This window comes from Mesitornis unicolor, unplaced genomic scaffold (assembly GCF_000695765.1).
Source record: "Mesitornis unicolor isolate BGI_N332 unplaced genomic scaffold, ASM69576v1 scaffold2924, whole genome shotgun sequence".
In the NCBI taxonomy this organism is placed as follows: Eukaryota; Metazoa; Chordata; class Aves; order Mesitornithiformes; family Mesitornithidae; genus Mesitornis; species Mesitornis unicolor.
In genome coordinates this window covers 14,583-38,302 of record NW_010177885.1, presented here as the reverse complement: position 1 = coordinate 38,302, position 23,720 = coordinate 14,583, and the positions used below count along the sequence as shown (strand labels likewise).

At 41.1% G+C, this 23,720-nt stretch overlaps 1 protein-coding gene across 1 annotated transcript; it reads right to left on the bottom strand.

Moving 5' to 3' along the window:
- Window positions 1-8,929: 8,929 nt before the first annotated feature.
- On the bottom strand, window positions 8,930-9,970 carry LOC104538897 (Purkinje cell protein 4-like). The gene is made up of 2 exons (XM_010182255.1): window positions 9,934-9,970; window positions 8,930-9,057 (listed from the first exon to the last, which is right to left on the bottom strand). Exons 1-2 carry the CDS (start codon window positions 9,968-9,970, stop codon window positions 8,930-8,932), a joined length of 165 nt encoding a protein of 54 aa, XP_010180557.1.
- Window positions 9,971-23,720: the final 13,750 nt, after the last annotated feature.

The window sequence follows — 23,720 nt, the reverse complement described above, 5'->3', positions numbered from 1 at the left end:
ATGAAACGACCATTTACTTCCTTTGAATAAAAGCATATAGAATATGATGCATAATGCATACTTCTCCCTTGTGTGCATATGCACAGCAATACTGAAAAAGAGCAGAAACAGAGGAGCTAATCATCCATCTTTGTCCTATGCAGCAGATGTCAATAAACTGGAGTTTTTGTTCCATTCTATTAAAATCCCAATGTCCCAGGCAATAACCTATCTTTCAATAAAGGCAGGTCTAATGCCCATTGAGATGTGAGCTAATGCTGAGCGGAAAATGACTTCTATGTTTCCCTACTTCCAAACTGTATTTTATCAATTTTCATTTGCCAGATAAAAACAATTGATTGCCTTAACTTACTCTTTTTAAAGAAATAGCCCCTATGATCAGGGGAATATTGATGGCAGAAGAACTCTAGTGAATAAAATTGCTTTCCTTCTGAACAATGATTTTAATTTCTCCAAATATGATGTCTCTTAATTCACTTTTTAAGCCCTAGATGCATGAGTTGTTTCAGGCATTCTCCAGAGTCTGTAGGTACCATATGTCAGGGGAAAATCTAGAGGGCAAACTACAGGATGACTGATCAAATACTGAGATTTTTATTTTTAACTTTAAGACAGAATTTACACAGCACAGCTGTGATCACTAAATGCCTGCCAATTGCCTTGCATAACTTGAACACATTGCAATGCCTCAGCGCTTGCGATATTGCCCAGGTATCCCCTAAAGACAACACTACACTGTTTAGTTTTACATAACTGAACGGGAACTATCTAAGTAATTCATTATATCAGCAAAAGAATGAGTGGGAAATTAAATGCTCCAGCTCTTCAGCATCAGGCAATCACCTCCCTTCCCCTGCCACCGTTCCCCCTCCACCCACCCTTCCTGCTGTAATTCCCTACCCACACCCCATGCCTCCTCCTTAAGGCAGTGTCATTACATATGTTCCCTTCACCTTTCCCATAATTCTTCCCTTTCCACTACAGCAATCACCTCCTCTTGCCCCTGCTCCCACGCTTTTGGGAGATGGTAGCATCTCCCACCAGTGCATCCACTTTTTCCTCTTCCCTGGTTGCTGGGGCCTGACAAGCGGTGCTCGATGCTGGGATCACTCTGCACTTCAGGGAAGTGTGTTTGCTCTATAGCCCTGTGGCTGATCACCTAAAAGGTCCAGTGCTGCTGCTTATTTTTGGCCTACCAGGTGTTGTGGCAATGAGGCTTCCCTGTTCGGGTCAATCAGCTGCCCAGCTGTTGATGTTGTTGTTGTTTTTGTTGTTATTATTAATCATTGCCACCATCTTGTGGTTATTTTTTTGTATCATTCACTATATTAAATGTGGACTTGGGTCCAAAGAAGAAATGACAATTGTTACAGAAAAACAGTGATATCATTTTGCCAAAAGGTGCAAACTAAGTACAAAAAGTCACTATACTTTGTGTACTTGATGAGGCCAATAGATCATCCCTCCATGCACCCTCCCTCTGTCACATTTGTCCTGAAGACTTCAGAGGGAATATTTATGGTGGAAACTGCTCCTGAATGTGAGTAATAGTATCAGTTTGGCCTTTGTGAAAGAGCATTAAATCACAACGCACTGAGAAGGGGTTAGAGTCCTCAGGCTTATTTCAAGAGCTATTTTTAGATATGGATATTCAGACTTTTCTTATCAAATAATTATTCATCACAAGTAAAGGCAAGATAACTTTTGAGAATAAAATAGGAAGAAATCTTTTCTGAGCTTCCAAAAAAGGTTGATTTAGAGATCATTGAAGTGTCTGCACCTGACTATAAAAATTTAGTAACTGGAAAGGAGGAAGCACAAAAAAAAATCTGAACCAATTACTATTTCTGCCTGATTTGAAGGCCAAAGATAAAGACATTTACCTGGATTTCTGTATCGTGCCAGTATTGCAGAGATGCGGTGGAACTATAAAATTAAGAAAGGTGTTTTACAGCCAATATAGTCTCCTGTAGAAAAGAAGGAGAAAATTCTGACTAGACAGGGAGACTGCAGAGAGGCTCCATATTCAAGGGAAATTATGTTCTCACTATAAGCCAACAAAATAATGCTGCCATAAAAAATGCCAAAAGCCATGTAAATTTGTGGTAAAGGGATCGTCACTTGTGAAATAGTCAAGATATTTATGTTGCTGTGCTTGGCACTGTTTATGTTTCACTTGGATGACTGCATTTCATCTGAGGCACACAGATAAATTGGCAGAGTTCAAAGGAGAATAACAAAAAATGATGAAAAAGGCTGGAAAAGAAGACCTATGAGATAAGGTTAGAGAAAGTGGGCATAGCTGGTCTGGAACAAATTAATCGAAACAGCAGGAGGGAGGATTTAGGTTAAGTACAAACCAACCTTTATAGCTTTAAGAAAAGTTCAGCCATGGAACAAGCTGCCAAGGAAGTTTTTAGCCTCACCATCACTGGAGATACTAAAAGGCAGGAGACCATCTGTCAGGGAGAGTTTAGTGATTAAAAAAAAAAATAAAAAAAAAATCACTGCCACAATTTAAGAGTTGAGCTAAATAACTCATTTATGACTAGACTTTAATGGACTAAAAGTGTCATGGCTTCTCTTTTTAGTGTAAGTTCCCAGATCTTTTCACTGTGAATATTGTCTTGATCATATAAACTAACACAAGTAAATTCTGCTGGTTTCAGATTGGGAAGAATATCTGCATTTACAGGAGATAGATGTATTAATACTAATTTAATAATATCAATAATACACTCTCATTTTTTTTCCATCAGGCCTTGAACATGTGTATTGAGCTGATACTGAAAAAAAAAGAATATTTAATTGAGGTTAAAACATAATTAAAATCTGAGGCTTGTCATATCTTTTAGTAATGCAGGTAAATAGTGGGCCAGTCCAGGCCTGTTGAGTAACCTGGGACTTGTGATAACCATGTTCAAAGAGATTTCAGATCAGGTCAAAACTGTGGTGAGTGGTAAATGGTCAGTAATGGGTATAAAGCACTAATGGCATTGAGATGACACTGAGGTCTAAGCATCTCTTGCAGCCTCACAGCAAACTGCTGACTGTCAGAAGACACCTTAGGAAGCTTCTCCTTGCTGCAAGGCATCTGCTGGCTTGTGGGTCTAAGGAAACGTCAAGCAACCTAGCCCAAACAGCTTTCAGCGGTGTTTCAGCTGAACTCTGGGAATTTATTTTGGAAGTTTCCACAGTCAGCTGCCAGGTCTAAAATGAGAGCTGGCAGGTAACGACTGAGGGTAGCAGAAGGCACCTCAGATGTCTCTCAGCTGCAGAAGCTTCTGGTTATGCCTACACGAGTGCACCACCAACTCAGGCAAGATGTGCACCACCACCACGTCCCAAACACGGGCCGTTATACCACCTGGGTGTGTATCACATCCTCCCTGCTCCAAACTTCCCTCAAGCTTTGGTTTTCATGAAGAGGAAACCATGACACACTCCAGCTGGTCTTCTGAGGCAGAGGAGCAGGGACCATGGAGTTGGCAACACTTGCTGTCTTATGTGGGAATGCCCCCAATCAGCTGCGCGGTTCTTCGGGATCCAGTGGGCTTCAGACCAGCGTTTGGGTGGCAGGTGGGATTCACCGGGCTGCATGAACACCTCCTGGCAGTGGCCAGCTTCGCACTGGAGAGCTTGTGTTCCTTTGAGACATGAGCCCTGAAACAAGCCAGACACAAGGAGCCAATTACCTGAACTGAAGAGAAATCACCTTTGGGTGGCTTGGTAAGTTTTGGCAGCACTTTCCTTTCCCAGCTGTGCTACTCTGTGACTCAGAGGACTTCCTTCCACCCATCCGCCTCCATTGTATACTCTGGCAGATGCCTTCACTGGCATATTTGTGCTGCTGTTCTTAGCCGATGTACTTCGGAGCAATTTCAAGCAAGCTGCAAGCTGAGGCGTTGCGCTGGCGCTGGAGCAGATGACCAAGCCACTGCTGGAGCCCACTTCAATGAGCAGGCTGGTGGGCATGCTCTGCCACAAGGAATCCAGCAGGGACCCTGCTGCACCCACCCTGGACCTGCTTGGGGCATCCTGCCAATTTCTTGGGTTCAAAGCATGGCATTGAGCTGCGTTACGTGCATCTCGGGTGACTGAGGGCAAATAAGCCAGGGGAGGGAAATGTCAATTGTTTCCATGGGGCCTCTGACATTCATATATATGCCCAGAGGCTATCTACACCTCTCTCTCCTCCCTGGGAAGGTCACTGGGATATGCAGAGAGGCAGATCCCTAATGTGGACAGGGAAACCACAGGGCACAGTGGGGCTGGCACCTCCCTGGAACCAGGACTGTGGGAGCTTCAGGCAGGAGCAGGGCAGCCAAGGAGCACCAGGGCAGTGCCAACCCTGGGCATTGGACACCGCCCTTCAGATCAGCCAAGGCCAGGACATGGGCCTGGGGTGCGTTTGACTTGGTGGGGCCATGGCTAGACAGGGCAGGGCTGTTGGGGAGCTGGAGGCTGCCCCTGCTGCGGCATCGCTGGGGCAGGGGTTGATGGCCCTGGAGAGCTGATGTGTGGCCCTGGGCAGGGTCGGAGGAGCCCCAGGGGTGGACAAGGGGCACTCAGGGCTGTTGGTGCCTTCATGGCCCTGACATGACCTTCCTCTCCTAACAGGCTTCAGGGAGCCTTCTGTAAAACTAAGGAGCAAAGTATGGGATTTTTCATACAGAAAGCACCAATATAACAATTTGTCACCTTGCTTTTCATCATCCCTCTTTTCAGGTGATTTATAAGTACACTGCACAACACAGATTGCCATTGGAGTCCCACTGGCAACACCCTGCTCCTGTGAGACATGTCATCCCACCCATTTGGCTCCTGCCCTTTAACCAGTTACATTTCTGCAAGAGGACCTGAGCATTTGTTCTCACTGCCTAACTTCTCTAGGAGGCATTCCAGAGACTCCTGAAAAAGCTTCTTGAAAATCCAGGTGCACCTGGGTTACCATTACCCACCTGTTCACTCCATCAGTGACCCCCAGGAGATTTGTGAATCACAGCTGCTCTCAGGCTGCTGTTGACATATTACAGTTGTGTTATGTCATATTATAGTTTCTCTCGAGGCACCTAATGAAGACAGTCTTTGTAAATCTCTGAATCCTCCTACAGCCTTTTTTAAAATCTGTTCTTAGATTGTCACTGCCTGTTCCCCTGGAATTGAGGCCAGCATGAGAAATGAGTTGAACAAGGCAGCTACTGTGCATCTGAGCTCCTCTACAAGATGAGGGCAAACCTCATCCACTCCTGGCGTTCTGTTGTTGCTGATTTTGCCAGTTTACTCCAAACTTTTCTACTGACATTTCAGTTTAGCAATTAATTACTCAGGTTGATGTATTACTAAACAGACACCTATTGTGAGGTATTCTGCTGTAGGAGCTAATGCAAGCTTCATTTCTACTTTCGGCAAGGCCTGCACTTCCCCACATCCCCACAAATCTCCAGTAGGCTACCAGTGTAAGGAATGTTTGCAAGAAGCTTCATTAATAACTCTACACCTTCAGCAAGCTGCAGATTGGCTTTGGCTTGCCTTTCTGTGTTTAACTTGATAGAATTCACATCCTTTGCTGTTTTCCTCATTTGGGCTTTCTTGTACTTTCTGATGCCTTTTCTTTACTTCTAATAGTCTCTTTTGCAGTTTACTTCTACAGATTATTTTACGGTCCAGCCAATGATGTGAACAAAAGATTTCTAATGCTCAGGCAATTGTTCTGATCGTTCAACTGTAGGTTATTCTCATTTGGGACAATCTGACAGCAATTTGGAGCAGAAACAGTATGGATGTGTCTGGGGAGGGTGTGGGTGTATGTGGTGGGAGTGACAACCCTGTTTCCTGCAAAATCTACTGCGCAGAATAATCTTTCATGTTACCTGTGGGAACTTTTGGTTTATCAGCACAGCTATCCGCCTAAATGAGATTTTGCTTTCCATGACTTGGTTATTCCCAGCTAGGTAGTGCCAGTTAACTAGAGAGCTCCCTGAGTGTTTGGAAAAGACCCATATAATGTGTAAGTGTCCCCTTTTTCCTATCTTACTGAAGCCTGTGATTGAATCAAACTCCTTTCCTCATGTCAGAAATATCCAGATAGGTCTTTGAAAAGTATGAATTAGTGGTAAGAACGGAAATTAAAAACTGACACCTTGGATATGAACAAAGGATCAATGAAAAGCAAGACTCAGGAGCAGAAAGCTCTCCTCTCTTGGGAACATGAACTGAATCTGTGATGCAAACACATTTTTATAAAAAGGAAATTGTCCAACAGGGCAGCCACAATTAATCCAGATTTCATGCCAGTTCACTATTTTCTCATTATATTTCACTGTCTATTAAGACTGTATTTTTAAGATGCACTCTGAACTTCACATTAAATAGCCCTGCTGCTCAAAAAGCCATAACTCATTTACTAACAGCCTTTGTTGCTGTGCTTCAATAATGTAATCATTTTCTCTGTGTCCCAACCATATGATTATTCCTGTTGTGTAGGAAACTTAAGTCCAAGGAATGTCAGATCAAATATAAAAGCCTAGTGCTTACCCATAGTTTTTATTCAATTAAGTAGCTATTACAGAGCTCATGCTATTTCAAATTACATAATGCAGAATGCAGACACAGTCCTTTATTACAGATATACGTTTATCTAAACAAAATGGCACCAACACAATTCAGACCCATTACAATTTTTAAATTATTATGCTAAGGTGATTATTATATGGTAAGCAGTGTCTATGAGAGACAAGTGGGGAATCTGTGTCCTCCAGAAACCACACTTTGGGCACAGCGGCAGTATTATCTGAGATTTATTTGTGAAATTTCTAAATGCAAAGAAATAGTGCTGCTAAAATATACTCCTAGAGTGAAAGCACTGAGCTGCAGCTCAGAGAACAGTGTCATCACAGGCGATGTGTGGTAAGTCATGCATAGGGCTGGGACATAACACAGACAGAGGTGCCTAAGGCAGGGTCTGTGCAGCATTCAGATGTTTACACCAGAACTAAGATCTATAAAGCCCTGTTCATTCTCACCTAGTTGTGCTGTGCTTATTAAGCACCTCGCATGTTATCTCTGCACATGCCTTCTAGATCGCCCACAGGATCCATAAGGCTTCCTCTGCTCAGCATCTCCGAGGGCTCCGCCTAACCAGTACAGTGTTAGAGCTCCTACCACCCATTCCATCAGGAATTGGCTGCCAATTCCTGATCAGGTTTGGGGTCCTAACTAAATTGCTGCCAAGCACCGTAAGTGCCTTAACCTGCATAAGGCTGAGGGCCTTCCCTTTGCCGTTGCACAGCCTGCCCTCCAGGCACAGCTCTGCACCCCTTCAGCATTGCTGCAATGGCAGGCTCTCACCGAAAATGATTGCCAGCAGCGCGAGATCCTTCCTGTCCCTCTGTTCCTACCTCTTGGTTGTAGCTGTCCATTTAAGTGAGGGGCCTGGCGAGATATACGTCCTCTGCCCTGGTGATCAGAATACTCCTGTGGGAGGTGGAAGAGGAAGAAGTGAAACCCTCTAGGCAGAGCTGGGAATTACACCTGAATGTCTCACACCTGAAGATGTCCCAACTCCAGGCTGTTCAGTTAAAGGCAGGCAGGCTGTCACCACTCAGCATGCCTGCCGCCGTCAGCCTGGAGGTGAGGCTCACGCTGCCTTCCTGGAGATCCACTGCAATCAGCAGTCCTTCAGAAAACACTCGGTCTCTGATTTCTCCAGGGACAAGGATGCCTACTGGAACCCCTAAATCTGCTGATGAAGCCAACAAGAGGATAAAATTTTTTTTACACATCTCTGGATAGTGCATGTCCCACTTGCTCAATCTAAATAGCTCCTTTTTCTGAGTACAAGGCACTTGTTCAAATCTTTTTTGAACCTTCCTAGTGCACTATATTGGCAGCCAATTCCTGATCAGGTCTGAAGCCAGGCAAGATTCTTGCCTAGATCCAGCCTGAAATGGGTCTGGTACTGTTTTACCACAGGGAAAAAATAGAAATACGTCCAATTTAAGACAGACATTTTTGCAGCTGCCTTTTGTTAATCAAAAACTGGGCTAATTCAGATAAAGTTGAATACAGAACAGTGCAAATAGAGACAGGGAGTCTGTTATGATTTACTCATCAAATACCAAAAATAACATGAAAAGAAGGAGATGGCACAGAAATAGATACCGATTATGTAGAGAATGAAAAGCTGCATGAAAAAGAGAGTTTAGAGTGTCAGTTTCTATTTTTACAAATAAATCCCCCCCAACACCTTCCAAAGGTTTCTGTATTTTGTGTCCTTTTTTTTTTCTTCCCATAACAGTCAATGTGGTCCAAACTGGGTAATTCTGAACAGTATCATGCAAAGAGGAAGGACAGGGACAATTTCCCCACTTAAGCCACTTTATTGCCACAGTTGCAAGACAAAAAGAAACTGCTCACTGCTTGCTATCCCTCTTCCCCTTATGCCAGCTTCTGTCTGCAACTTTTTATTTCCAGCTCATTACAAGAAAGTAGTTTTATTGTCACATTTGGTTGGCAGCTGGAATTCTCCAAATGAGCTAAGCAGGGCTGAGGCGCATGCTCTCATCCCTCAGCCAAAACCCTGTAACATACGGTGCTGTTACATCTCCAAGCTTTACATGAAGAGGAAAACAGGCATCTGGGCTGGGTTTATTTGTAATGCTGTGGTTGCTGGATTAATATGAAAAGACAGATGAAGGCAGACACTTTAATTACTTCACCCTAACTTTTTATTACAACATCAAGTAAAATGGTGAGTTACAGAGGATAATGGGCGTGAAACATCTGGGATGAAGTCACACACAAGCTCATGGTTTGTTATCTGCCGATAGGGTTTTAAATATTGGTAATTTCTGTACATGCATCTTTGTGTTATATCTTATTTTCTTGATAAATCATTTCAGGATTACTTTAAGCTGTGAGGTAGCTACTAAGACTGGGACCCCGCTTTTTTCTTCTGGAATTTTCTGAACTGGGACTGTATCGCCACAGCCGCCCGCTCTGTCTCTGGCGCGTCCATGTCTATGTCAAATTCTTCTTGAACCTTCTTCTGCCCATCTGCCCAAAGAAAACAAAACAAAACATCAGCAGCTTTTTCAAACAGTGATAGTCTCTAGACAGCACAGGTGGAAAACCTTGCCCCTCTTTCCTTCACAGACACAGCCATGATCATGGGGAAACACATTCAGACAAAAATGTGGGACCAGTTTCTGCAAACACAGCTGACTAAATCCCCCACCCCCTCCCAACAGCAGAGCCTGTAACAGCCCATTGGTAGCTGGGCACTGAGGAGGGACATCCAAATGGTCCTCAGCAGTCACCAAGCATCACCCTGATGTCTGAGCAAGTCCTCTCCTCCCAGGGAGCTAACAGTGAGGGACAGAGGGACCCTTCTGTGCCCCCAGCAGGTAGAAGTTACTCATATCTTCATGTTTACTCTAAAACAAAGGCACTTTAAAATATTTTGAAGTAGAGATTGAGAACCTGTTCCTGTCTCACATCCTGCATTAGAGGAAGAGAGAATACTTCCTGAGGCAAATTTCCATCCTTTATATTTGTTTCCTGCCTCATCCCTTTCAACACATACAGCTCTTCCGCTTTGAATCATTTATGTTCAATCTCCCAGACACACTGCTGCTTCCCTCACTTCTCTGTTGTTGCCTTTCTCTTTCAGTCCTTGGCTCTTTGCCTTCCTTTATTCCCAGCCCTCAGCTTTTGGTTCAACTGCATTCGGCCTCCACGTGAACAACCCAGCTGATATCGCTGAATTTTGTTTCATCCACCTACGTGTTAAAAATGCAGCCCTCATAAAACTCCTGCCCTCATCGCAAAGATAACCCCAATCTGCCTGGACTAACAAAGTGAGAACACACATTCACTCCGCTAACCTTGTCAGGAGTTTCTCTCCTCTGTAAACTTGTTTGTTAAACTCACTTATGTAATTGTTGTATGCCAGTCCTCCAATGCACATCATGCCAGGAGACTGCAGACAGCTCTACTTGAAACAACTGTGGGAATTCACCCATTGTGAACTACTTTGCTTTTTATTCTTGAGATTAATACCTCTGGGATGCTTATCCCCAAGTACTGCTAATGCAAATCAAGGGAAACTCTTTCAATGTATTATTAAAATGAAATTTATTCCCCCCTCTATCCCTCCTTCCTGCTAGAAAACAGGGATGCCATTTCATGATTTTAGCCTGAGTATTGCAGTATTTTTGGCCTTTACTTCTTATCCTTATTCAGAACTCAATTTTTCATGACCAGAATCCACTCTAAACTGGGCAAACTTTTAAAGGGAAGGTTTTGGCATATTCCATACCGATTCTAATTTAACTACACTAACCAAATAAATGCAGCTATGTTAATGTAAAAAAAGTTCCCTTAATACTTTGTCTTATTACAAAGAGTATTTCAGAGGAAAGAAGAGAATGTAAGAAGAAAGAGAAAGTCTGGAAAAGAAGAATAGCTTGAGAGTTTACCATAACTTTGATTACACGATATGATGAAAAGTGATATTATCAAACCTGAGATTTTATGAAAAAAAGTGAATTTTAGTAATATTACACCACATTTCCACAGCCATTAAATCCAAGAATCCACATGGTTTGTGTACCTATTCAAAGAATACAACCATCTTAAGTACAGAAATACAATTATTGCATTATTTTTCATGGGAAAAGGGAGGTAAAGGTCAGCAGTGACCTCCTTATGCTCACCAGCTGTTGACACAGCCAAGGAGCTCCCATTAAAGCTGTGTTATATACTGAAACTTAGTGTAGCTTGTTAAAGAAACAGAAATGTCTGTACCAGTTCCTAAACTAACAACTACAACACAAAAACACTTTGTGAAAATTTTCATGTTGCCAGATAGCATCTCCTCCCCGTTTCTGTCTACACTCCAGAGTAACAGAGATATTTTTTTAATATAAATTTCAAAAGGATATATCATTTACATAATGACTTAGTACCTTTTTTTGTGGTATATTGTGGGGTTGGTTTTGATTTGGTATTTATGGGTTAAAGGGAACTAAGACAAGAAATCACAATATTTGGAAATAAGCCATATTTTTTCCTGTAAAAAAATAAGACTTTTCAGTCAGAACATACAAATCTAGGTAATAATTTGAAATTTTTGAGCGCATTTTTGAGCTAGCTCTAACAGAAATCCCTTTGTGACATCAGTAATAAGATTCTGGTTTTTTTGTCCATATGTCAGAATCTCTCCTTTATTAATAGCCCCCTATTAACTTACTCTAAAGAAAAGAATATTACTTATAGAGAAATAGTCTTATTTCTTATGGAGAAATATTTTATCTAAATATTTATACTAGTAATGTAGTAAGTATTTAATTAACTTTGACACTGATGAGACTAATGTATTCTTCTTGTTTGAAGATTTTCATTTTTGTTGTAACATTCTCAGTCTTGGATTCCTCCCTAGCCACTCACTGGACACAGCTGTCAGTCTTAACAGTAGAAAACAAAAGTGCGGTTTATGCATCAATTTTAGCTTTTCAGTATATAAATTACTGTCCCTTGGAAATGTCAATAGGGAAAGCTAGATGGAGGGATGAGTAGAAGACAATTGGTTTCATACCTCTTGATGAAATCTGGCTTGTAAGATTCATTTCCTACCACAGCCAAGTCTCAGCGGTATGTTAACTTGCAGTAATGACTCAGCAATCTCACATTAAGATTTACAGACCTTAAAAACCTCAGCATTTAGTATACTTTTTCCTCTAGAATTTCCAGGACAGTTAGTAATTGCTTTATGTGAATCATGATTACTGCCTTAAAATCAACTGTACTACAACAATCTACCATACCTGAAGATCTACAGTAACTTACCATATTTTAAGACCTATTTGACTTCCTTTTCTTTTTTGATCCATTCTTGTCGAAATCAAAACTAAAATTCCTTATGAATTCTTTTTCTGTTTTTATTTTTTTCCAATCATTAAGGAGAAATGGTAGGATGAGAAGCTTTCAGCCATGATTTTAACTTGTAGATTAAGAAATTGGAAGTGTTCAAAAGGGCCAAGACATTTATATGGTCATGAAGAAATTTATTGTTAGCTTACAGATGGTACAGAAGTACATATAGAATGATTACACATATTTGCATAACGTACATTATAATAAAACATGTATATAATCTGTATCTGATGTATATGATATACCTGTGTTTTCTTTCTCCCTATGCTCATCTTTGTCTTTCTCTTTATAAATATATATGTATGGTATATCTGCATTTGACTATGTAGAGAATATCTATGAACACACATAGAAATACACAGACATTTTCTTAAAGAGTTTTAAGTCCTGTGTGAAACTGGAAAGAGCTGGAAAAGGTATTTCCTAAATTTTGGGAGTGGATTTTCTTGGAGTTCTCCCCAAAACATTTTCCACTGATGGCTGTCACAACACAGACACTTTAACAGATGGATTGTCAGTCTGGAGAGAGAATGAAGTGGTGTGCCGTCTTTGGCTTTGTCTATGCTAAAAGAAAAAGACTCTAGCTTTTGCCTTGAGTTGCTTTGCTAAAAGCAGCCTAATGATTTAAATTATACTGCTTCAGTTTTACTAATCAGAGTTAAGAACATGAATTGACCTACCTAATCACGGTGAAAACCCAGCCTGTGCTTGGGACCTGCACAGACCAGAGATGACCTCACTGCACCAATATGAGTGACTGAAAGCCTTTTTGCACCCTTTGTACTGTATGTATATACACCTATGCCACACTAGCTTTTATCAATCAGTAGCTGTTCATGAACCTTGAACACATAGGCTCAAGGTATAAGCGCTCAAGTCATAAAATTTATGCAGAGAACTGAAAGCAAGCCCATAGAATTGCCCCTCTTTCAGCCATTGCCTCCCACCCATAGCTTTCCTCACAAGGGATCACTTGCTTGGAAGCAGTCTGAAAACTCAGGGAATTTTTGTTCTCAGCAGGCTAGAGCATAAACTCTTGCACAGGCTTTACTCTTGAACTTGCTTTTATCACTCCTACCGGTGGAGGTCAACCATTCTAACAAACCCCCTTTTTCTGAGCTACTTTTATGTAGCAATAAAGGTAGATCTGGATTCCTTCCCCACTTCCAGTCACACACACTTTTGTTGGTATTTACACTTTCTAAACTATGTGCAGATTTCTTCCACGTGGATATTTGAGGATCCCTGGTCTACTTCCACAGGCCCACATGAGGAAACAAGGAAAAACAAGAGTGTTGTCTGTAGACTTCAACTCACAAGCTATTTGTGATTTTGAGGGATTCAGAAATAAAAAAAAAAATTGATAAGCACTGGCCTGCACTTTCTGAAGAGATCTGGCTTCATTAGCACCATGAAAAATAAAACCCCTCACCTTTGTCACTACACTCAGCTATTTCAAGGCTTTTCCTGAAGGATTTCTTCATATTTAGTCCAAATTCCTTCTCCCAGATAATGACTCCCGCTCTTCTTCTGAACATGCCATGACAAGGCAGGGGAGTCAGTACATGTACCTGCTGGGTTCTGATGACCGCCAACAGGGGAGGTGAACAGAACAATCCCACACTAACAGTCATAGGCTGGCCATAACACAAGTCGAGTACCTGATGAGTTTTTCAAAATCATTTGTAAGTGCGGACTGACTCTGGCCATGTGTCAATTCAGGCAAATCCGAGATGTGGTGGAACAAACTCCTGGGAGCACAACATCAACTGCTTGATGAGTCCCACCATCATAGAGAGCACCCAGTCTGGCACTACAGACAACTTTGCAGGACTAAAGACTGAGACAACTTGCAGGGTTCAGGTTTTACTTCAGTATATGCAATAGTCATCCTAGCAGGATAGCCTGAAACTGCATCTAATTAGCTGTTTTCCAAATCTAGCATTCTGAAAGCTCATTCCACATCGTTGCAATTGAAAAAGATCTATTTATTCCATTTCCAGATGAAACATTGGAATGTTGTCTCTGTAATCTGTTACAGCGCCTCATAAACCATTGCAAAGCCTGGATGGATAACGAAACTGCCTGTAACAAGGAAAGCAATCAAGTCTTACACACAAATCTACCCAGCAAACTCTGAAGAATTGTGGTACAAGTGTAATTATTCACAAATATGCCTTCAGCTATTTCCTTCATTTACTTTTCAACTATAAAGTACAATGAATTGTGACAACACTGGAAAAAGAAAACACTGCTTATTCCATACAGGCCAAAACCCTAAAGCAGTCCTTTGTGACCTTTGAACAATTGCTAAACAGAACAGTCTTTCTGAAAAGTGTTCATGGAAGGGCAAAAGCTGGTGGGATGGACTTGGTGGAAAAGACGACTCACTCTTTATTCTCAGAATTTCTCCATCCTCCAGATGAAATAGAGTTTGCTTGTCACCTTCTGGAAAAACATTCAGCATGAAAAATTGCACGGGCTGGAGACTCTAAATGGCATTTCACGTCTTAAGTGCTATCCTCCTCCCCTGCTCACCCAGCCCACGTGTAACAGGAATTACAGAACTATACTGAAGATGGAATATACTCATAAAAATACTGCATTTTTCAGGGGCTAAAGTGCAGCATTTGGAAAAGGACTAAATAAAGTGTGGGACAGAATCACAGTGCCCCATAGCATGCCAGAAGTGGCATCTTGCCTCTGGCAGGATCATTACCTCCCACTGTTCAGATTATTCAAGCTGTGACAGTCTTTATGCTACTCTGATCCCAAGCTATTACACCAGTCTGTCCAGTGAGGCAGAACAGTCCCTAATTAAAGAGGACCAAAATGGGCAGGAATCTCACGGATATTGACATTCATGTGGAGCATTATCTTTATGTGATGGGAAGAATCATTTTATCTGACTAGACTCCACAAAGCAACCAGTGAGCTAGAGAAAACATATGGGTGCTTAGATGTATGGAGACCAGATTTAACTCCTTACAAGTACCAGTTTTGAAAATCAAGAGTTGATGAGGCCATACTTCTCTCTCTGTATTCATTTGAGGGTTGAGGAAGTGAAGGACAGGGTCTCATCTTCTTCTAGGGGAGTCAATCTAGCCTTTTCTTTCAGTGCAAGACGAGGAAAAACACCACTATAAGTGACCTCATGGCTGAAGAAAGGAGACTGTCTACTGCTCAACAGTAAAAATTGTCCAGTCAGTTGCCAGAGTACATTACTCAGTAGGATCTCTCTAAGTCTTTATTTTGGTCACCCTGCTGCTCCCCAGCAGACTCTCACTTTACAAGGCAGCTGAAAAGATGGCAATGTTGGGTGAGCGGACATTGCCCAAGCTCAAGAGAGGAAAGGAAGGCAGTATTGGAATGCAGACAAGAGCCTTAATCTGACCTTGCCTCCATTTATTTCCTAGCCTTTTCTCTTGGTGAATAAAATGCCAATTAGAGGCCTCTCTGAGATCACCAGCTCAGCAACTACAGTTTGTGTCTCTTTGTGGCATCAGGAACAAACATCTCCCAGAGCCTTGAGCATTGCACTCATTCTGCCACCTCACCGCTTAGTGTATTTTGGCCCCATCAACTCCTCAGCCACAAGAGGCACAATCCCTTCAGCCCTCTGAGCAGTGACCATGGGACTATGCAAGACAGAAATTACGTCTTCTTCCCCTTCCTCTCCATAGCTGTACAATGAGGTATCACTATCTGACTTTTACATAGATAATACAACTCAAATGATCAGCTACTTCATTTTTAAGGACATTTTCTCTAATTAGTTTAGGAATAACACAGTAAGTTTTCTTCCTACTCATTAAAAATGCTGCAGGGTGAGATACCCATTTTGTGACTACATCATTATATTTGTTCTTGTTTCTTCACTCTATATTGAATCCAGAGATTCAAGGGCCACTTTCCAAAGTCAAAGGCTGCCTGTTCTGTTTGAGTGTCAGTAGGCAGGCACTCAACAGCGGGGGAGTTTATAAGTTTACACAAGGGTATTCATTTTCCATGGTCAGTTATTTGAAGGTGGCAGGTGCTGGAGAAGTGTAAAGTCCACACAGCAACCATCTCTGAAACTGAAAAGCAAACCCTGGAGCTCAGCAGTCTCCTGTGCTCAAAAGCACAGTGTGAAGGGAAATAAAGGTTATCATTACTGATCAGAATAAATGTAAAAGCTATTTTTATCTGAACCACACCAATCAGCCCCTTAATATCACTCAAAGCAAGCCAGAAAAGAATTAACATCTTTCTATTAGACTGTAAATTACAATTTGGCATAAAGAAGATGACTTCATTAGGCAACCAGAATTCTTTCTTCTTCAATTTGACCTTTACTTTTGTCATGCAGTGTTGTTATCTCGACTTTGAAAAATTAGTTTTGCTCTAGAAAATAGTAGTTGTTCTTTTATGATTTTAAAAATGTTATTTCAGCATGAGGCTTTTGAAGCGTTTGATGAATCTTTTTTTCCTAGTTGTAATAATGTTGGAGAGCAGCAATACTATTTCTGACATAAGATAAACGAAGTAGCAAAAAATTATGTATACTGGAGTAACACGTAATGAAACGGAACAGAATAATAATAAAGTTCAGTTTACAAAAACTGCATTTTCAACTAATTCAGTCAACTACAGATGAATTTATTTTGCTTAACAATTAATAGAGACAAATATTGTTTTTCTTTAAATGCTAATATTATTTAAACAATCATTCCTCATCTCCAAAATAATTAATATATCACTTACAGAATTTAAAAAGGCTTACAAATGCATAACTGATGCATAGATAGGTATGTAAGTGTTAATGGCAATCCATGAGGTATTCTGGGCACAAAAAGAGAGGCCATAATTCACATCCCCATGTGAAGACCAAACTTTCTGGAAGTTTAACTAGGAAAATATCAAATTAAAATTGCCATCTTAGCTGTATAATCTTATCTCTCAGTAGCTAAAGCTGCATCTGAGAAGTGCTAGACTGACTGAAAAATGCAATGGAAGCCTTCAAGAACCAAAAGGAAGTGGTGCTGGGGATCAAATGCTGGCACAGTCAGGCCCCTCTGTCACTGCAGAATGATAGCCCACCAGCAGGGATAACACACTTAGCCCTACGTCCTCTCCTCTAGGAGTGCCATGATCCTCCTCACAAATTCACTGCAAAGTTATGACTGCAAAGTCTTTTTTTGCAGCTGCATACATGTGATCCCCAATGTCCCAGCCAAGTTTTAAATGGGAATCATTATGATGTGTTTTTAATTTCCTGTGCAATTTCCAGTTCTCACTTCCTCAGTAAACACTGTGCCTTTAAACAGTTTTGCTGTTTGGCTGTGGGAAGAGCTGCATTTCAGCAGTGCGTGAAGTAAGCTGCTCTCCTGCCTTACTAGTCAACTGCTTGATTAATGTATGATCAGTTACTTTCCTATTATGGTAGTATTCAGGCACTCCAAGTCATAGCTGGGAACCCTATCGTGGTTACAAATACAGAACAATAAATTCTCCCCCTTCTGCCATCCCTCAGTATTATGAGCTTTGCAAAAGTGACTTTAGCAATGAAGTTTAAAATAACAACAGGAGAACTACCTCAAGGCTGCCTCCTAGGCTATGGCCACAGCAGCACACTACCCAAGGCCATGCTATGCCTCAGGACCCATTCACAGCTTTTCTAGAGCATGTCACAGTCAGCACAGCCACTGGCATGGCTGGGACTGTTCCTGCCTGGCTACTGTAGCCACATCGCATGGCCGGGACCCGACCTTGCAGGCAAGGTGGATGAGAACACACTGCATTCTTGAGAGAAAGAGAGTTTAGCTCTATTGATGCAAGCTGTCCTGCACCACTTTGCATGGAAGTCAGAGAAAAGGCTTTAGCCCATTTTCTAATAGATGCGTAGCTTCCAGCACTTCAAAACACTTTAAAACACTTTGTAGCTCTAAACCGCTAAGGAACTGACTCAAAATGAGTTGGCACTTGCTATTGATTGTGTGATGACCAACAGTACCTGAGAGACCTTGCAAGGAAAATGTGAAAGAGGAGTGCTCATCTCACAACGTGGTACTGCTTCCCTTGTGTTGCATAATGGCCTCACTTTTCAGGAGCGCTTCTACCCCACCTCCTGTCCCTCTCTCTCTCTTTACAGTTTAGAAGAGCAACTAGGGAATTAGCTCAGAGAAATGGCAGTGATCACAATATGCCACATAGAAGTAGCAGAAAAGAGGGCTCAAATTCATGCACTGCCAAAGCGAGATGAGCTGGGGAAGATGGCATAGGTTACAGAGGAAAACCTGTCAATCAGAAAAAGGAGAGGAGTCAATCAAAAGAACTACAGTATAGAGTCAGAATGTGTTTCTCTTCAAATACAAAATGAAGAAAATGAAGAGTGATATTTTGCCTTGCTCATATTCAAAGTGGAAATAAGGGCAGTTTCTAGGTGCCATTGTATACCAGCAGATCTCTGTTAGTAACTAATGAGAGCACTATTTTAAGTTTTCACAGTAACTTTCATAAAAACTGTAACATGAGAGCTTGGAAAGTCACAGTGAGAAGATATTCTCCTCTTGTAAAATCCATCATCAAGTCTTAATTACAAAGTATTCAACCACACACTCTGCAGTGGACAGTATAAAGTATAGGAACTGAGCTTTGCCACTCAGTATCACACCCTTAAGCAAAAGAATCATTTCAGTCTCTTTTATGCCTTACAACATGATACCAAAAAACACCTTGTAAATAAGATTATCTGTAAGCAGCATTCTACTGCACTGCATAGATTAAATGCAAGAAACAAATTATGCCCAAACACTGCAACTTTTATTTGTGTGAACATGGCCATTGTTCTGTGCTGGTAATAGGATAATTACTTTGGCACAATCCAACCATGAAAAAGCCACTGTTTTAAAACTGATATGTATAATGGGTTTTTTACATCTTGCACTACCTGCCAGCTTGAAGGCACTTGAGGAGGCAGTTGGGCCATTCTCAAAGCGTTGCAGACAGAAGTGGAGCTTGTAAGGTTAAAAATTCCCAAGGAAGCATCTGGAGTCCTTCAGAGACAGAACAAAATTGTCATAGGGTACCGGACCCGGCCCACAGGCTGAGTTGAACAATCGTACTCTAAGAGATTCTTTTGGGAGTGTAGTTGGCAAAAGAAAGTTTGACACATCTCCATAAAAACCAAACACATCCCATCAGCAGAGCCCCAGAGGTGTGATGGATATAAAACCTAGGCTTCTGGAGCCACTTCTGGAACAGTAAGGGGGAGACAAATGAAGATCCCGTGACAATATGACTCTGAAAAAGGATGAGAAGGAATTATATGATGGAGGGTGTTGTCAGTGTATTCCAGGCTGTCTTGCCCAACAGCCATTTGGAAAGCATGTCGTGCAGAACATATAGTTCAGCCACAGTTTGAGCAAAGACCAGCATACTCTGACAGATATCAGTTTACCATGAGACCTGACCTGCTCCTCCATCGATTGGCTTTGCAACTTCTGCTCCAGCATTCACAAGTGCAACCAGACATAGTGCTGGATTGATGCACTCTGGCTAGTAGTCTTACTAAATGTTCTGTATGGTGAAATTTTCTCACAAAAGGTACAGAATTTTAATGCCTCTGACTCCTGAAAGCAGTTACCCAGATGTAGTTTTCCAACAGGAAGCAGAAGGGGTCTAGGAAACTTCCACTGTCTTTTTTTGCTTGGGCTGTTATCCGAACGGAATCATTAATTTGAGTTTTCCATGTCTCCACTGAACATAAAAAGCCACATTATACGTTTATTTCCCTTGCAGGCGGCCTTGCTTAACTTTCTTAAGAAGAGAAGGGCACCTCAAGAGAATGCATGATAGCACTGAAATAGCAGGAAGGGGGAGACAAATTAAGATCCTGCGGCAATGTGGCTCTGAAAGAGAATGAGAAGGAATTATATGCTGGAGGGTGTTGTCAGCGTATTCCAGGCTGTCTTGCCCAAAAGCCATTTGGAAAGCATATTGTGCAGAAGCACATTAGGCCAAGCATTTGAAAACCTGGATTCTAGATAAAAAGCTCTGTCCAATTCCTGAGAAAAATTCACCTAACCTAACTTGGAGGTGTTTACATTGGAGCTCATCAGGAGCTCATTTTAGAAGAAATCAATGGAGAAAAACAGGCACTTAAAGGGTGCAATTTATCTGATCTACTTTAGGTAGACATTTTAGGATTAATTCACCCTTGAATCCCCTTCCTGTATTGGCTAGCTCTCTATTAGCTATAAAAGGAGCTCAAGGTGACTAGTTCTGATGTAGATATTGATACTTAATCAAATCAATAAGATTTTCTGATCTTAGTGGTGCCTGAACTACATATTGTAGAATTTTGTATGAACACACTAACCTGGTTTTTCATGTGAAACTTTTTCTTGTCAAAGACATTATTTAGTCCTTATAAAAGGTATTATACTGAAACTGTGGCACCTAAGAAATCTTATTTGCTTCAGAAGGGAAGAAAACAAAATAGAGAGGCATACCTTTTCACAGTACTCTATCTGCTTCCATCCCATTGTTTGCAAAGAGAGAACAGCTTACCTTCAATAGAGGGTCAAAAGAAACATCTGTTGCCTCTGCTGAGATTGCCAGTGAAGCTGCCAGTTGTGCAGCTGATCTGGATCCTCTCATATTCCCTCAGGAGCTGACTGAACAGTTTGCACACATTTTTATAGATGTATAGTTGAACAGAGAAAACCTGTATCAGCACCTTTTGCTATCCTTTCAGTTTACTTCAAGGATAGTGAATTTTTGTGTATGTATGTGTGTCTGCATGATATGGAGAGAATTTCATGCTCAAAAGCCTTTTTTTTTTTTTTATAAAGTGTACATCAGTAAGACTTCTTATATTTCCCTAATAAGGGATTACAGTTAACACCATGACAAGCAATATCAATAGCTTCATATGAACAAGCAGGCAAATGACAGTTGCTGTGAGAACTATAATTGAAATTGCAACCTAGTGCAAACACCAAGTCTCTATTCTTCAGCTAATAACGAGCCAGGTGATGGCTGCTGCCATTCTGCTGAAGAGATGCTCAAAGGAACCTTGTTACAGCTAGCACGTGTCAAAGGCAGCCATTACCTGACTGCAGGACTGAAACTACATAAAAGAGAAGAAACAAAATGGGTGAATAAGATGTACTGGATGTGCTGGAAAAGACAAATACTTTTAAAACGTATAGTTAGCCCTGACTCTCATTGCTGATCCAAGCCAAGGAAGGCTCCCACTGACATGAGATTATAGTCTGCGTGAAAACCATAGTGATCACCTCCTAGTATAGTTCCCCAACATGAGACTCCCCTCCCCTTCCTTCCTGGGTCCTGTGCAGCACCTGTGGGTAAGGAGGAGGCATGGCTCCTGCCCTGAAATCTTAGCTGATGTGCACTCAGAGAATTCTAGTTTTTACAGTACAAGTATACACACATGTTCTTCAAGTGCCAAAGCACATAAGTTACTGCCTCATGATTCCTTAATGGAAGAAATACAACCCCCCCATACATCCTTATCATCATCATCTTTTGTTCTTTCCCCTCCCCTACTGTAGAAACTGATGCTAAGGTTAATATGACTATTAGCTCCAAGACAGAATGTGAGCATAGCTCTGCTCTTCCACAAATTTCCTTTTACGGAGTAATACAAGAGACCTTATTGGCACATAGGACAATTTACTGTTTGGCATAAGGAAGTAAAAAATGGCAATGAACAGATTCTCTACAAGAGTGGGGAAATGAATCCAGAAGGGCAAAGTGTCCTTCTCAGCAGTTTGTTCATTACTTATAGACAGTTACTGTATTATGAGGCCAAAGCCTGGAATTCTAACAAGTCAATACCGAAGCACTGTGGGATTTCTCATTCCTGACTTTAGTGTCTGTATTTATTGAGTGAGGACTGATGGTATAGGGTAATGTAATTTTCCAAGCCTTTTCAAAGTAGCTGAGATTAATGAGCAAGGTCAGGCACCAAAAGTATGAGACAGCACTTAAGACTCTGCTTTTACTTTTTTTTTTTCCTTTTCCCCATCTCAAAAGAAAATTAAAAAAACAAACAAATTCCAAATCTTCTCAGTCCCAGGCACTGGCTCAGCAACACCTTCTTTTGAACTTGATGCTATTTCAGATAAAAGGTGAAGGGGTTGATCTCCCATAAGAATGCAGTTGTATGTTCTGACAAGCATCTGACTAAAGCATAGATCATTAAGGCTGGGCTGCAGTGGGCTTATTCTCAAGTGTGTAGCAAGAAGGAGCATCCACTTTTTTATAGCCTATGTATTGATTAATCATACCTACATCTCATTTTTAAATGTTGGTAAAAGCAAGTACGTTTTTCCAATAAACTCACAGTGAAAGGAGGAGGTAGGGCCATACTCCTTAGCTTTTTTATATATCAGGAGATTATGAAGCATGCAAGGGAAAATGGTCTTTTATTCTAACAGATGGTGCATTTAAACCCACACAGTACACTGAGGACACAAAGAAAGGTTATACATGCTTGAAATGCAGTGCATTTCTGAGCTGCCAATGCCAGTGGTGGCTATGAAGTAACACAGTGGCGCACCACCCAAGCTGCCTTCCAGCCCTCAAAGCTATAACAAATCTATTTTTGTCACCTGGAGCCTTCCCAGCAGCACCTTCTTTTGCTTGGCAATACCTCCTAACAGGGTTCATGTATAACAACACCTACTCAAGTACCCTTAATACAGCACCATTCACCTTTACAATATACATGGCCTCAAGATGGAAGAATAGGATAGTGAGAATAACACTGATCCATAAGCAACACTTCCCCCTGTAGCTCTCTGCCTTGTGCTGAGAAGGCTTACAGTGAGAGTGAAACAGAAGTGGCATTAAGCTGTGCAGGGATTTTGCCAGGTGGTCACTACACATGTTAATTTGTGTATTTTCTTTTAATTTTATCTTTTAATTAAAAAGAATGGGTGGATGGTGTTCCTTTGTCTGAAGGACAATTACATAAAAAACCCATACAACTTTTGTGCAATGAATTGGGAAGTTCTAGCACAGTAAACATTAGCAAGGTTCAAATAGAAATTCTCTGCTATAAATACATGGTATATGTTCTGTATCCTTGCAGATTCACAAGGTCAGAAGGTGATGGAATGGTTTGCATTTAAATACAAAATGTTTAAAATACAAAAAAATAATTAAAACAAAAAAAAACAAGGTTCACTGAGATGAGGTTGTCTAGAAGAAAGAAGAAGGTTCCTATTCATTCTATTTTTGTTTTCACCTCACTAAGTTTTCATGTGGTGCCTTTTAAACAACTGCTATTTAAAAACAATTTTATCAGGAAGGATGGGCATTAATTTAACAAAGCACTGCAATTGCAATTAGAGAGTTATTAAACCCAATGCCAGATACTCTAATTGACAAGAAAATCTAACTGAGGCCAGGGAATAAAGGTTTCCCTCCTGCTTAAGTTGTATGTTTATTGTACACGTAAAGCTAACTTAAAAGCATACACAGGTTGCAAAGTTGAGCACGAAAAAGACAGCAAAGAACAAGCTACACTGATACCATCATGTAATTAATTCATACACTACTAATTCTGGAAAGTCCTGTTTCAAACTCTTGACTTTGCAACCTTCATAGTCTTAGGAATATGTGTTTCATAGATGTGAAGAAAAAAAAAGTTATATCCTGCTACAACATACGGACATCCACATGGTTCCTCAGCATGACTGTTTTGAACTGTTAGATCCACCACATAGACCTCTTGTTTTAATGAAGTTACTGACTGTGGTAGTAGGCTGTTG

What these genes read in the sequence shown, in the direction of transcription:
- LOC104538897 (XM_010182255.1), bottom strand. Translation starts at nt 9,970, where the DNA reads ATGTGCATTGGAGGACTGGCATACAACAATTACATAA. An exon ending in GGCATACAACAATTACATAA is followed by an intron (nt 9,058 to 9,933) that starts GTGAGTTTAACA and finishes TTCTTTGGGCAG; the next exon opens with ATGGGCAGAAGAAGGTTCAA.